The sequence below is a fragment of the Macrobrachium rosenbergii genome, chromosome 6, assembly GCF_040412425.1.
Source record: "Macrobrachium rosenbergii isolate ZJJX-2024 chromosome 6, ASM4041242v1, whole genome shotgun sequence".
NCBI lineage: Eukaryota > Metazoa > Arthropoda > Malacostraca > Decapoda > Palaemonidae > Macrobrachium > Macrobrachium rosenbergii.
Genome location: NC_089746.1, coordinates 28,362,407 through 28,379,011, shown reverse-complemented (window position 1 = coordinate 28,379,011; position 16,605 = coordinate 28,362,407). Strand labels below are relative to the sequence as shown.

Here is a 16,605-nt window from a genome sequence, read left to right as displayed (position 1 = left end):
TCATCTTCATGTACCATGAACAAAAAGCACATTAAGTTTTATGTATTTCAAATTGGGCATCAGGAGCATGATCATCAGTAGAAGACTGTGTAGCATCAAAGACAGAATGAGCAGTTTTGAGGTGTCATTGCGGTTAGGTAATGGATTAGTATTATTTTCAGAGAATAATTGAGGTATAGTAGATGTAAGTAATAATAATGGAGGGATAGTAGATGTAGTTAATTACAGAGGAATAGTAGGTGCACTATATCCAAAGGGAAGATTTTGACTCTGTCCACCGATGGTAAGGATGACTTATTTTTGTCTCTCGGTAAGTTGTTTTCTTCACAGTAGGTTGCGGATAATTTCGCTCCGTACAACTCGGCGCAAATGAGTGACCACATGATGAACTTGGTCTGTTTATCACGGTATGCCTTCTGCATGACTCGTCATGACAAAGGTAAACATTGACGTCGACTTCGATAGATTTCCTCTATTCAGAAATAGGTATTCAACGGATTTGTCTAGTGTCCTTTCCTTTTCTTCGGTTATTCCTTTCCTGCAAAGGCCACTGAAGAGAGGATAATTTAGTTCTTCGTGGTGTGTTCGAATTTATGAGTGAATTGGTGCAGAACGATGTTTGTTATTGTAAATAAAGTCAAAGAATGAAAATTCTGTTGACGCAGAGATTTATAATGGAAAGTTTTAGTTCAGCTTTCACGTAGTATGTTATCGAAATGATTGAGGCTCGGAAGTTATTTGATTTTTTGTTTTACCTCCATGTCGCAACTTAATTGTCTTTGGTATAGATAGCAGTATTTTGTGATGCTTTTAGTTCATATTACGAATACTACCTAATATATTTATAAATTTAGTGGTATTGATTGTGTCACCCTCAGATTTAGGGTAGCGTGTTATTCATGTTGATAAGACTAATGCATTACACATATATAAATAATAATGATGATAATGAAGTTCATATTTTACTGAATGGTTTGAAAGGGGGAAGGGCTTACAGCATGTCTATCGACGTTTCCTTATTTCCTGGCGTTATGTAACGCCTTATCCCCCATGGCAATGAGTGGGAGCCGTCTGGGGAAAGTAAAGTGGGGGTTTCCTCGACGCAGACGGCGGGGCGACACAGTGCCCTACCTGGCACTCGCCGATGATCTATCCTTAGTGCCATTCATTATGGCGTCCCAGGTTATCATGACGACAGCCTCCGATATGTCCTGTTAGCGAGCTAAACATGTTATTTGTTTTCCATTTTGGTTATTGCTTCCCCTTTCACAAAAGGCAGCAGAGGTAAGTCCTAACCTAACCTCCCCCGCCATCCGTTTAAGAACACTAATGATATATGTGTGTGTGTTTGTGTGTGTGTGTGTGTGTGTTAGAGAGAGAGAGAGAGAGAGAGAGAGAGAGAGAGAGAGAGAGAGAGAGAGAGAGAAAGGCAAAATTCAAGAGAAATATTAGGAACACATTGAACTGATAGTTCATCCAGTTTTGTTTGATTTGCAGTTAGCCTGCCAGGCACATTTTATAAAAAAAAAAAGTACTACTGGCAATACACAGGAAATTTGACGTGGTGTACCTTCAAGTGCTTTTGGATTTTTTGGATGAGTGAAATATAAGTACCCAGTTGTAATGTTTTATCCCAACTGGCAAGAAACGACGAGGTCTGCTTGCTTAATTAATGAGGTCTTTGAATTACATGCGAAGCCTTTTGAGTTTGAAGAGACATTCGTAATTAAAAGATAAAAGTTTGCTTTTAATTTTACCTTCGTTGTTTCTCTCATAATTATAAGGTTCTTTTCCGGGACCGTTGTTTTGGTTTCCTGTGCAGTCTTCCCTTTCAGAAGTCCTGTGCGAGTTGTTAGGGATATTGCATGGTGAAAGTACAAGTATCAGTGTATGAAATTATTATAATTTTCATGTGAACTATGTATCATGATGAACCGATTCAGGAGACGTAGAGGGTTTCGAAAATATGCGGTGATGATGATGGTTTTTGATCAAGTTGTCTGGAATGTCACCTTCAGGTTTGGAAACATCTAAATGTAATAATTATTTAGTACATTACGTTTTCAAATGTATATTCAACTGTAGTTTTTATGGTGGATTTTGCAAGTTTCTATTTCATCACTTCTTTCCGAGTCCACAATATTATGTTATGAAGTAACGTTTCCGTTCAAGGTCAGATGTAATCTTTTCGCATTATGGCCGAGGCAAGGATCAGGGTTTTTTGACACCTGTTGTGGCGCTAAAATGATTGTTTGAAGCTGAAATGTTTTCATTAGAACCCGACAAAGTACTTTGTAAGTATTATTCCAGATATTAACATTATTGTTGTCTTAATTATTATAATTTTCGTCGTGTTTCATCATCATCATTATTGTATTAGAGGACAACCTGCATAGTAACGTGCGAACACCTTCATCAAGTCATAGATGCAAGTTTCTCTTCGTTGCGTATTTTATACCCATGCTTGTGTCGTCTTAAACGTACTCTAAAACAACAAATGCCTTGTAAGTTTTTGTGGCCTATGTTCAGCTACGCCGAAAGTATCCCCATATGTAAAGGACCTCGGGTTTGTATGTTAGGAAAAATGCATTTTACCTTAAAAAATGCGATTTTATGAGAAGGGACATTTATGTTGAGTAACTTTTTCCTAATATCTATTCATTTCACGGTTTGCTTATTTTTTCCGTCGTGTTTTTTGGAGCTGAATTGCATTGGCTGATTAAAAAAGTTACTTAAGAGATGTTACAATTACTAGTGAGTCCCGTACTGTCAAATTGACGATAATGTAAGAGTGGGTTTAGACGGAAAGTCCCGACCGACGGGACTTTACGTACCATCTAAAAGCTATGACCAAGGTACATTCATTCTACGATCATACAGGGGCGTTTTATTATGTGGAGATCATCGTGACCTTGTGAATTATTTGTGTCTTTTTCGTGGTAGAGAAATCACGTGAATTTAATTACTAAGGTAGATACGTTTCATGTAACTTTTAAATGGAAGTTGTGCTATCATGTAAAATGTTATAGCCATCATGAAATGCAATAGATTGGTCAGTTGATATGTACAGTATAAACTGCCTACGCAACGGATCGTAATACGAAAACGAAGTATTCTGAAGACTACTTGAGATCAGATGAAACGAACATGGAAATAGACTCTCCTGCTACGGTGCTTGCTTTGGATGGTAAATATAACTTGTCTTCATTCGTTTTTTTCACTTTTGCTCTCTCTCTCTCTCTCTCTCTCTCTCTCTCTCTCTCTCTCTCTCTCTCTCTCTCTCTCTCTCTCTCTGTTTGCGTATGTTATTAAGCTTGCTAATGCACTGTAGTATTTTTGAAACTCTTCCGTAATTGTGAATACATACGTAGAGACATACATCTTTTATTTGTGTGTGTATGTATATATATATATATATATATATATATATATATATATATATATATATATATATACTGTATATATATATTTATTTATGTGCATACATAATTATACCTGTGTGTTTGTTTTTGGCTTGCGAATGCATTTTAATAGTTTATAATCAATCATTCAATCCACAGATTAATTAAACTGTAATAAGGTGTGTGTGTATATGTATATGTATATATATATATATATATATATATATATATATATATATATATATATATATATATATATATATATATATATATATATATATATATATATATATATATATATATATATATATATATATATATATATATATATATATATATATATCTGTATAGAGTGTGTGCGTATTAAACACGCGCACTAAATCTATTTATCTGTCTACATCGGCCTTTACATTCAACCAGAAATTAGATAGACAATAGATTAATTTTGCCCATAATAAATGTATTCTTCAGCTCACAATTAAACTAAAAAGTGTATACACACAATATATAATATATATATATTGTATAAATACATACATACATATCCGATCCTTTGAGAAATGTTCGCCAATCAGACGTGATTTCCTTTTGTCAACTAGAAAATTATATTAAGCAAATTATCACTTGCTTTTATAGAAAGTGTTGGTCCGTTCTTAAGGGATATTTATTTTCCAGTCTTGTCGAGATTTTTTTTTACTGTTCCTCCTGTGTAAACGTAAACCGATTGACAATCACAAAAGGAGATTTTATAAAGCATTTTTCAGATTTGTGGACTATTTTGAAGTTTACATACTTGTTTACTTTGCATCAAAGAGTATAGCTCCTTGAAATATTTTCAAAACTACGAAGATATGTACGACTTAAAATTACTTTGGAATTGGTTACTTTTTTATACGAAACATTGTCGAATGTCGTTTGATCACGTACTTCAGGCTTCACCTTGGTGGCAAGGTTGTATGTCATAAGATTTTTCTGGAACGACACCCACTAATTGCGTAAAATAAACAGAAAAAACATTTTAAGTTAAAATCCTGTCATTAGTTGATTTTATGAATTTACTCTTTACTGTATATCTTTGCCGGCACACTTCTTTATATAGTAAATACATCTAGGAATGGTCGACATTGTATTATTTTATATTTCTGAAATAATTTTATTGAAAGGACCGGTTTACTTGATGCAAAATCTGCAGTTGTAAGACAGAGCACGATCCACATGTCTGAACTACCGAGACGAGTGATCACTGTTCTAGCCAGGTACTTCATTTCCCTTAAAAAAAAAAAAAAAAAAAAAAAAAAACACACACACACACGCGCACACACATACATAGCTCAGACAACGATGATGGTAACGGGTTACGTTACCATCATGGAACAAGCTATTTCTCCAGATTCTTTGGTTATGATCGTTTTCTATTTTCTGACAGAATTAGGGCCCTTAATTTTTATGCCCCCATAGAATGCAGTAGTTCTTATTTTGAAGTGTCTTCAGGGTGCGGGTAAAATGACTGCTTTGGCTCCAGAGCAGAATGCACTTAGGGGCCATTGCAGATTCTAAGGGATACACAGCCCTCTGCTAACCACTCCCTGTCGTGTAACCCAGAACAGTAGTTTTGCAAGATATTGGCACTTCCTGGGCCACACGCACTGATAGACACAAACAAGCTATGAAAGAGGGTGTTCTGCTACTCAGGAAGCGTTTCGCAAATTGAAGGGGTTCCAACCCTTCTGTAGGCTGTCATCTTATATATATATATATATATATATATATATATATATATATATATATATATATATATATATATATATATGTATAATATATATATGTATATGTGTATATGTATATATATGTATATATATATATATATATATGTATGTATCATATGGGCCATATATTATATGTGATATATATATATATATATATATATATATATATATATATATATATATATATATATATATATGTGTGTGTGTATGTATATATATATATATATATATATATATATATATATATATATATATATATATATATATAGAGAGAGAGAGAGAGAGAGAGAGAGAGAGAGAGAGAGAGAGAGAGAGAGCGCACTTTTTCCCCATTAGAGAAGTTGGTGCCAGAAGTGTAGAGTCTTTAAGGATGAGATTACAATCCCCATGCCCTTTTCTTGAATCCAGTTGACTTTAGCACTCATTCACAGCTGGGTCAGCTGGAGTGGATCGTCATCGAACTTTGACCTTACGCATGCGAGACCGCAGTGTGTGTGTGTGTTTGTATATGTGCTGTGCACGCGTGCATAATGTGACCAAGGGTATAGGCAGTATTCGGAAGCATACATTTCTTCTCAATTAGTACATAGCTAATAAATTAAATGGTATTGCTTACTCGGTGGGGATTAGAATGACAGCCGGTAAAAATGACCATCTTCTGTGATGAGTGTTTTCTTGCCTTTTTCCGTTGCCTCTCTATTGATGTGATTCCCTACGAGGAAAGATTCATTCTATCGTGAGTTTTGTTCTTTCATTTTACATTCTTGCCAGATTTGAATATTTGCCAAAATTTCAGAAATTCACGAGATTTCAAGTTGGTTTCAGTCACACCATGCAGGATCCAGCCTGGCGAATTGTCCGTGAGATAAGGCCTCTCTCTCTCTCTCTCTCTCTCTCTCTCTCTCTCTCTCTCTCTCTCTCTCTCTCTCTCTCTCTCTCTTCCGTGGCTTAGTGGTACCTCCCTCGGCTCCCAACCAAGAGTTCTCTTTTGATCCCTGAGGGGGGCGAGGAAAGGAACGGCGTGGGCACCTCTCCTAAAAAATCATGTATGCATCTGTTGATCCAAACAGTGAATTAGGTGTCGGGATGGCAGTCGACATTTATGGGTCGCAGCCTGGTCAAAGGGAGAGGGTAAAAGATAACCTACGTAACTGGTCAGTACTCCCTCAATTTTTGTAACTCTCTCTCTCTCTCTCTCTCTCTCTCTCTCTCTCTCTCTCTCTCTCTCTCTCTCTCTCTCTCTCTCTCTCTCACAGAAAAGTGTGAAAGTATTGAAATCAACTGCTAGTCACAACTGTCGTTCCCCATGAGATGCAGTAAACAAAGTGAATTTGAGATGCGATTATTATGGAGGAAATGGCGTGACAAAATGACATAGAATAAATATCTATGTCTAGAAAATCATCCATAAGGTACGGTTTGAAGCACCTAAGGGGTCTTTAATAGTGACAGTCTCATGAGGTAAGTAAAGGTAGCTTTGGAGAGAGAGAGAGAGAGAGAGAGAGAGAGAGAGAGAGAGAGAGAGAGAGAGAGAGAGAGAGAGAGAGAGAGGCCGGAGGGGATAGGGCATGTGTTTTGGCTAAATGCCCAAGGGCCGAGAGGGGAAGGGAGAGGAAAAGAGAGTGAGAGTGTCGCAGTTAATGAGTGAGTGAGTGAAGGGGTCTTTTGGCCCCCACGATTTTCGGCACAGTTCCGGCTTGGCCCTGACGTGCTGAGGGCCTTCGAGGTGTGTGTGCGTGTTTGTGTGAGTGCGCGCGCGCGCTTCCCCTCCCGCTGGCCTATTCTCTTTTAAGGGACCAAAAACACTTTTTTCTTCTTAAAAATTTACTTAGTGTCCTTCCAACGCTCGTTCCCGTTCCTGCCAGCCAGCCGCCCACACGCCTCCACACAAACACCCACAGATTCCGCCTCACCAGCCTCTAGCTGACGACGACGACGCCCACACATCGTACGCCCTCCGCTCGTACGTGGCCGTGGAAGATGTAGCAATAGCAACAGCAGTCATAGTTATAGTGGTCTGATTAGTAGTCCCGGGTGATCCTGTAAAACTGCTGAAGTTTACACCATCATATGGTCATTCCAGCGAGGGAAGAAATCGTCGGAAGATCATGGACGTGCCTTAACCAACACAATTGAAAGTTTCTCCTGGGTTAGTTTGGAAGAAGCTCAAAGGCGAAAACCTTATTGTTAAGTGTTTTCACTGCCAGTTAGTGGAGTCCTGAATGAGCTTTCTAACCATGCATTACAGTTGAGAAGGTCGAGTGGAAGAAAACTGAAGCGTGACCTTCCTTCTGCATGGACAAGTTTGCCTAATTATGAGTCTTCACTAAAATAAGATTGCTGCATATTTTAATTCCTTGCGGTAAAGTGAGATGGAATGATTAAACAACCGACGTGGCGATGGTGAGATTGCCTTCCTTGAAGGGACCTGAAACAATTTGTAAGTGTCTTAGGATGAGGAAAGAACTTGTGTCGGTGGATGTCCGGTGTGGCATCTTCTAAAGAATCCTTCAGAGGGAGTCTCCATGAGTGAAGGCAGAGCAGTGCTTGCTGCCTGGCCCATCCCGCTGCAACGACCTCGGACGACAAGGGTGACCAAACTGCAGGCGACAACAGGTTGTGCCGTCGGCGTTTGCGACCGTCGTAACTGTGGAGGGCCAGGGCTGTGGGATTGGAGGTGGGGTGGAGGGCGGAAGGGGTGGAGGAGGAGGGGGTCAGCAGTTTTAGTCTTGTTGGGGGAAGTGATGTCGAAGATGATGATGATGATGCTCGTGTTGGTGGTATTCGTAGTTGTTTAATTACAACAGCAACAACAACAACTCTTACGAGACACAAACGAGGAAAGAAAGCAGTGTTGTATTCGGTGCCTCAGGCAGAATTGAGGTAAAGGTTGTGGCTGAAGACTCGAAGTTCTTAAGTAAGGAAGTCATTAGGGAAGATGATGGTTATGAAGAGCCAGTTGATGATGACGGTCACGTTGCTGGGTATTGTTGTTGTGGAGGCACTGGTGGTGATGACATGAAGTTATTGGTGGTGAGCGGCCAGGATGCCGGTCAGCTGCACCATGCTCGACACCCCGGACACGCCACTGCCACCACCGACCCCCCAATCACAACAACAACAACAACCACAACAACAGCAGCAGCAGCAGCAGCCACCAGGAAATACCACACACTGCAGCAACTGCACAGGTATTCAACTCGATACCAGTTTCTATTGTACAGGTTTTTCAATCTCAGTTATACTCCTTTTCTCCTCAGACGGAATTTGCTTCAAAAATATCTTAGCCTTCCGGTTCTCATTTATTCCTTTTTCTTATTTGTGGGGGATGAGGTTACTTGCTGTCTACCCTTCACCACCTTGGTTGCGACCTACCATTGTCGACTAATCACCAGTTAGCAGAGGCACAATGAATTTTCCAGGAACCGGGCGAAAGTTGGATGTTTGCACTGGTGAGATCGACCAGAAAAAGCGTGAGGGGTGCATTATACTATATATATTATGTACATGTGTGTGTGTATGTATGTATATATATATATATGTGTGTGTGTACACTCGGCAAGGAAAGTGAGGATACAGTTTTTTTAAATCTTCGGACATATGTTGCTCAATAATGCGACATCTGGCAACTTTAGAAAGGGGAGGAGCTTCCGTCTTATTGTGTTTGTGTTTTGCTTGACCTCTTATAACTTTCAATCATATTCTACGATAATGAAATCATTGATACTTAAATGCAGTAGTAAGTTTCACAGTCTTCGTTCAAGTTGTAATTTGCAACGACAGTTCTGAGCAAAATAAACATTTTTCGACGTAACTTACCAAGCAACCTTACACAAATGAATTTATGACACCACATTGAACGGAATGCTTGCATAATCGGAAACGCGATCTTCCATAATGAAATCAAGAGTTAAATTTGAGCAATGTCCAACGAAAAGGAACGAATGCATTGTTATGATGAGAGAGAGAGAGAGAGAGAGAGAGAGAGAGAGAGAGAGAGAGAGAGAGAGAGAGTCTGCTGTTGTGTAAGCCTAGGCCTATATGTACTGTAGAGCTAATTTCATTATTTTTTTTCTTTTAGAGACTGAGCGATACTATATTTGTAAAGTATGTTTTAGCAATGGAGAGAGAGAGAGAGTTGCTGTTGTGTAAGCCTAGGCCTATCGGTGGAGCTACTCATTTCATTGTTTTTTCTTTTAGAGATTGAGCTACACTATATTGGTATAGTATGTTTTAGCAATGGCGAGAGAGAGAGAGAGAGAGAAACTATGGCAACGTCAAGAAACATCCAGTTACTTGTGTTTTCCCCCCAAGCTCCTGCGCTGCCCTTCACATCATAGAGAACGCTCTTGCGGATTTAAATAGATTTGGTCAACCTACCCTAGGTGTCACAACATTTACTGCCATTAATTCCAGCTGACTTTTAACACCGTGAAATACAAACATGAATGTGTAAAAATTAAAGAAATTATCATTACATCGTATGATGATGCAATAATAAGCCTGTTCATAACGGAAAACGAGTAAATATTGCCGTTCTGATGAATAGTACTACACCGAGATATCCACATAATATCTTTTAGATCTCTATGAACGAAGTCATCTGAGAAATTCTGATTACTTCGTACATGCATGTTTTTAAGTATCTGAACGTTTTTGTTTTGCAGATTTAACATATATGATATAATTTGCATTGTATTTTCATATTCTAGAGTAAATCTACCGAGATTATGTGTTTTCTGTAAGAAAAAAATTGAAATTCGATGAACGAAATCTAATGAAAACTGTATCTTCACTTTTCTTGCTGAGTGTACATAAATGTTTACCCAGTGGTATATTGCATTTATACATTACGTGGTCACTTTTACCAGACACATATGTAATCATCACAGTGAACTTTAATTAATATATATATATATATATATATATATATATATATATATATATATATATATATATATATAGAATCTACTAATCACTTTTATCACATCAGATTCACGGTGATGTGATAAATTCTAATAGGCTACGTGCGACAAACGCACTCACGGCCAACATGGCAGAGGTGGGTGGATATCGTCTCCAAACGCAAAACACCTGAGTTCGACGGGTGGGCTGATGGGAGATGGTTTCATTTATACCTCTCTTGTGGCATTTAGTGGTGTCAGAATTCCTGATTCCCCGTCACACACACCCACACACTTACATCACCTAAACATTCCCCTTCGGTAACATATATAAAATATATTATTCCGATATATGAATATATTAAAGGACGTTTGTAGCTTTCTGATTATATATATATATATATACTGGTCACTTTTACCAGACACATATATATATCTATGTATGTATGTATGTATTCTTGGCGCTTAGAATTCGATTAAGAGGGCATATGTGTGTTACACATAACACACACACATGCATACAAATATATGTATGTGTGTATATAATATATATATATATATATATATATATATATATATATATATATATATATATATATATATATATATATATATATACATACATACGTACGTACGTACGTACGTACGAATTCAACTACCTACCAGTGAGGATGTCTGATAATCATTCAGCTTGTTGAAAAATGTCACAGCATGAGTACATGCTTATATCAAGTCAAGAGTATAATATATATATATATATATATATATATATATATATATATATATATATATATATATATATATATATATATATATTATATATTCAAATCGTGGTTGTCGTTTTTACTTAGCAAAATTAGGTGTGAAAATAATTTATTTGAGCGTGTGCTGCATACATCTAGACATCACAGATTACAAACGCTCATGTACTATTTAGGTTTGGTGTAGCTATGATTGATAATGTAATTGTGTTATCATTTACTTCTTGTGTTGAAAAAAAAAAAAGAGAGAGTTCTCGTCAGTATTTTTCGTGTCAAATATTGCTCCCAGGGTAACATTTGTTGTCATTGCCAGGTGTCAAAATAGTTTAGCTTTGAACGTAACTTTTTTTAACATCTTTGGTTTATACTTCAACCTTAATCTAAAGGTTTTTCCACTAAAGTAATTCGAAAGTAATAACGGCAGCGGTTTTTAAAGATGGACGACCAAAAATAGAATTCTGAGAAAATCGTTGAAAGCTTGATTTGCACATGATGTAAAACTGTATCAAGCTCTGAATAAATTAACGCTGTGAGTACATTTTCTACTATGATTAGAAATGGAAGATGTGTTGGTCGTGTTTTTTCTTTAGTCCAGGTAATGTTTGTGTGTAACTTGTTTTCTGGTAGTTTCGATGCTTGACTGCAGTTTTTAAAAACTCACAAGTGGATTCTCATTTACTTTATTGGTAATTCGTATTCATCGACTGACACGTATATGTATATATCTCCGTGTTTATAATACATTCACACATATTCCACACATGAGAGTGTGTATATTTAAAATACATATAGGGATGTGTATATTGAATATACACGAAAGCGCTAGGTACTGACATTGTTTCCTGTTGCTCCATGCAGGTCTACAATCTTGTATATCGGGCATTTTATCCTTAAGTGTGCGATAAATGATAAACGTCATTTTTATTGATAAAAGCTATCACGGGTTTGTTAGTTACCGATAAGAGAGGGTATAAGATTTTAGTCTTGGTTTAGAGGTACCATTTTATATGAAATATTTTCTCGTCAACTTATTGATGAGACTGACTGCACTTAAATTTATGCGGCATTCTAAATTTAGAAAAAGAATCGAAGTCTGATCAGAGGGAGGGGTGATATGGGAGTGCAATGTACGGTGCGGGTTTTCTAGTTTTTCATTTTTATAATTCCTCTCTTTACTAAAGGTAGGACGATGATACAGTATATAGTCATACTGTAGTAGTATGTGTACGAATAATTTTTTGTTGTGTAATTCAGCTCATGGTGTGTTATCCAGTTAGTCATCCTTTGTGTACTTGCGACATTTTTTCTATATTAATCATTACCATACGTGCTTCGCTAATGTTTCCTTCTTTCTAATATTCTGCATGTGCTGGGTTTTTTTTTTTTTTTTTTTTTTTCCGAAAAAGTCGGTGGGGAGTATAGTTTTCCTTTGATTTTTTTGACTGCCAGTGTGTCTGTGCATGTGCCCCGTAGGGGGTTAGTGCCGTCAGTGCACCTCACGGGGTGCGATGTAGGCATTACTCAAGGTTCTTTGCAGCATCCCTTCGGCCCCTGGCTGCAACCCCTTTTATTCCTTTTACTGCACCTCCATTCATATTATCTTCCTTCCATCTCGCTATCCACCCTCTCTTAATTATTTCATAGTGCAACTTGAGGTTTTCCTCCTGTTATACCTGTCAGACCTACCTACTCTCAATTTCCTTTCCAGCGCTGAATGACCTCATAGGTCCCAGCGCTTAGCCTTCGGCCTAAACTCTGTATGTCTGTGAGTCCTTCAGTCTGGATGTCAGTCACGCTTACCTGATTTGATTGTGTGGGCTTTTCGTTTCATGATATATTAGTGTTCCAAGGTGGCGTCATGGGTTAGCATGTGTCGTGTCGCTTACCTCAACTGCATTCACATACCGTGGCTTTCTTGCAGTAGCTGCGCCTCTTTCAGATGTAGCTATTTATTGATTATTCGTGAATTGGTCCTCAAACATTAAAACACTTGATGTAGGGTATTGGTAAATCTGGCACTGGTCACACGTAAGTCCTGAGGTTTTTTCATGGTACTCTTTTTTTTACCATAATCTTCTTGACCCGCGGATGTTTTCCCCTTATTCTCTTTTGCGTCTAGTGTTATGATTATGAGGAACAACACCAGTAATTTGAACCTTTCTCGTTTGTTTTGTTCATTATTATGACTAATGTCAAAATACGAGGAATGTGATTGTGGTTGTTATTATAATTTCTGCGTGCGAGTTATGTTTTAGATTTGCCTGTGTATTTTAATTCGAGGTTCACTTCGCTCCAGAGAACTACAGCTTCGATTTGGGTAGCTTTGTTTGCAGTTGAGTGGAATTTATGCTTGTTCCACGTGAATATACGTCATTGTTGATTGATACTACCTCAATCAAATTACATTATTGTGTTTCGATATCCCACATTGCAAGTAAGTCAGGACGTTTCGTTGTGGCGGGTATTCCTCGAAACCTCGTTCCCGTGCCTTAATGACTTATTTTTTCATTCCAGCAGTCGAAAATCTGAATATTTCACACTGTAATGACTATGTTGTTAAGTTAGCATCTGTGAAATTTCTTATAGTTTTGTACCAGTTGGAACATTCCTTTTCCGTAGGCACAGCAATCAATTGAACATAATGCCTTCGTGCCAGAACTTGACGAGGTGTCAGAAATGAAGACTTGACGTGTGTCCCGTCGTAGGATGCTGCTGTGTTTGCTAAAGGTGAGAGAAAGGTTAATATTCCTCGGGTGCGTCCACGCCATAGAGAAACATGTGATCAACACGCGACCCCATATTACAGACAGGTTGAAAAGAAGTCAAAGACCGTAAAGGGAGCACAAATCTTTGGCCAATGCTCGATAATCGCATGAAGCTCTGGTTAGGATTACCAATAACTTGTTCACTTTATTCAGCCAACCTGTTGAGATGTCTGTGCGATAAGTTGCAGACGTGTATTTTGACAAGATTTGCTGTAGTGTGGACGCACCTTAAGACATTGGAAAGTTGCTGACTTTTTGAGAGAGAAGGACTTTGAGAGCTCATTGTGTGAATTCACCAGATCGATTACAAATGTAACTATATATATGTGTGTGCGCGCGCTTATGTATATGTTTGTTTGAATGTATTTATAATTACATTTACGTTTAACAAGTGTATTATTTCAAACATTTTCGATATAATCTAAAATGATCTTTTAGTTTATTGTGTTTGTCATTCATTTAGATTGTCTTGTTCCGTCTCTCTAGACCCAACTTTCCCCCCAAAAAAGTCACTGCCATGTACACAGTCAAGTACAATACAAGCTTCACTCACAAAAACTACTAATTGTTCTCGGCGGATTAACTACTTACATCATGATTCTTGATACCCTCGGCATCCCATCTCTATCAGTGTCATAAAAATTTGTTTATTTCTTATTTGTGTATTTATACACACACACATACATACATATGTGTATTTGTGTATGTGTGTGCGCGCTCGAACGTCTGCAAACATACTTACACCTAATGTGTTTTCGGTCCCTTGAGCTAGCTGTTAGGACATTGGCCAACCTGGTGGTTTGCAAGAACCATAGATCATTGATGCTTCTGGCAAGGATCCAGAGTAATGCCACTAGACACTTTCTCTCTTTCTCTCTGTGGCGTGTGTATAAATGTATGTATGTATGTATGTAGTAGCAAGATACCTGGAATTCTGGGTCTGATATCGGTCAGGGTATCGTTTTGTTCGTTAAAGCTGTTTGAATATTAACGAAGTGTTTGTATTGCTGGAAGACTGACTCATGATGAATGCCAAGCAATTTTTAATCGTTTACAGTAATATTGGTTGTTTATGTTTTCCCAGTCTTCCCATCGGTATTATCAACATTTAACATGTTTCGGAGATAGACTCAAAGAAAGTTCGTGGGGGTTGTCCAGAATGTGTGAGGCTTCCAGTTATCAGCAATTATTTCATGATGAGGTTGCTAAATCCATTGCTTTTTTCACCCAGTCGCCACCTACAGTAGTTGACTAATTCAGGGCACATATTTCAGATTTTAAATAACAGGCTCATAGGGTTTTGAATGGAGTATTTTCATCTGCCCGTGCTCACGCAGGAATCGAATTTGGTGGGGAGGGAGGCGGTCCTCGCGTTTTAATAAAACATTTCAGAAGATTATATATAGAGTGAAATCACCAAATGACGGAGGGCTTGGGAAAGGCAGTCCCATGCATTACACTATTTGTCAGGAAGCCAATTAAAAACGGAATGTCAGATCTCGGGATTTTAAATGCTCGTGTAGAAGAGGAGACGAAATATCATAAATACCTCTGGTCTAAGAGAAAAAGTTGGATGGAATGGAACTTAGTGAAACCAGGTGTAAAAGACTTATTGTTCAGGACGAAAAAGAACAGAAACATATTGAACATGGAGTGGTCAGGATGTTTTGTAGGTATGACAGGGTAGGAAGAGAGAATTAAGTTAGTGGTTTTTAGGATAAAGGACAATGGGTAGCTATAGCAAAGGAAAAAAGATATTACTTGGATTGTAGTTGTAAGACAGAAGGATGAATGAGGTAGGCAAGAAGAAAGTAAGAGAAAAAAAGAGGAAATTAGAAAAATTATAAGCAATATTTAGCAGTTGTTTTAGAGTCAAAAGTTCGTTTGGAGAGTAAAGCTAGAGAGAAATAATAATGAACAAGTAGATCTTTGAATAAAAGATTCAAGTGGAGAGATGCTGTTTGACAAGAATAAAGTTCTTTGTCGATGGAGTGAACATAAAAGATAGATTAAAGGTAGATATTAATGTTGCATTTTTGAAGGGATTGATATCAATTTGAGATTGCCCCAAGCAGAATTAAACGTTGCAGAATAGGAAAATGCCTTGGGGTAACAGATTTAAAGGAAGATACTACATTGTGTAGTGATACTGTAACGGAATAGCTGACCACTTTGTCACAGATACGTCTGGATGAAGGAAAGGCTGGTAATGAATGAATAAGAGGAATGACTAATCTTTTATACAGCGGGAACGATGTTAGAGGGACGATATCTGTGTTTGTGAGTGTCATAATCGTTATAGAAATTACATTGCCTTTGAAAAAGAGGAACACTGTTACTTCTTCAAATAGACGACTGTGTCGTCAGAAGATGCCTACTTGTCAGATTTGTGTGGCGTTACCTTCGCTTTAGAGGCATTTTTACGATTTCATTCTTGCTGACCCTTCAACTTCATGTCATATCCTTCCTTCTCTCTCTCTCTCTCTCTCTCTCTCTCTCTCTCTCTCTCTCTCTCTCTCTCTCTCTCTCTCTCCAGCCTTCAACCCCTCTTTTCCTCTGTAAACCGTCATTGACTCCTCCTGCCATCCCCTCTCTCTTTGTCTTATCGCTCTTCATTCATAAAAGTATTGGCGATGACTACCCGTTATGATGAGCATTTTGGCAGGTCACCGTCGACGTCATCACCCATATTCATACTTGCATATGCTCTCTCTCTCTCTCTCTCTCTCTCTCTCTCTCTCTCTCTCTCTCTCTCTCTCTCTCTCTCGTACAGAGAAAAATATCTAAGAAGTGGTTCCCTTACGTCAGGTTGGCTAATCGACAGGTTCGTGACGTCAGATTTCGTACCTTTCACGGTCTGCTTGAATTGATTTTTTGTTCATAGAGAGGGGAGAGAAAGTTAATTTTTACAAGTAGAGAAGGTTTGTGGCACGTTATATACTGTCTATCTCTGTTTATCGTTGTCACCAATGAACATAATTTTTTGAATAGTGAACGAATGTTGTAAG

At 37.9% G+C, this 16,605-nt stretch overlaps 1 protein-coding gene across 2 annotated transcripts in view; it reads left to right on the top strand.

Moving 5' to 3' along the window:
- Mrtf (Myocardin-related transcription factor) overlaps nucleotides 1-16,605 on the top strand; it is a 185,014-nt gene that overhangs the window by 54,139 nt on the left and 114,270 nt on the right. Inside the window, exon 1 of one of the 2 annotated variants that reach the window (XM_067105349.1) lies at nucleotides 6,854-8,358. The exons of the other annotated variant lie outside the window; for it this stretch is intronic. Coding sequence (XP_066961450.1) covers nucleotides 8,214-8,358 — 145 coding nt within the window. The 5' untranslated portion in view covers nucleotides 6,854-8,213. Of the gene's footprint in view, nucleotides 1-6,853; nucleotides 8,359-16,605 lie in introns of those variants that run through there. 2 annotated transcript variants of the gene reach the window in all.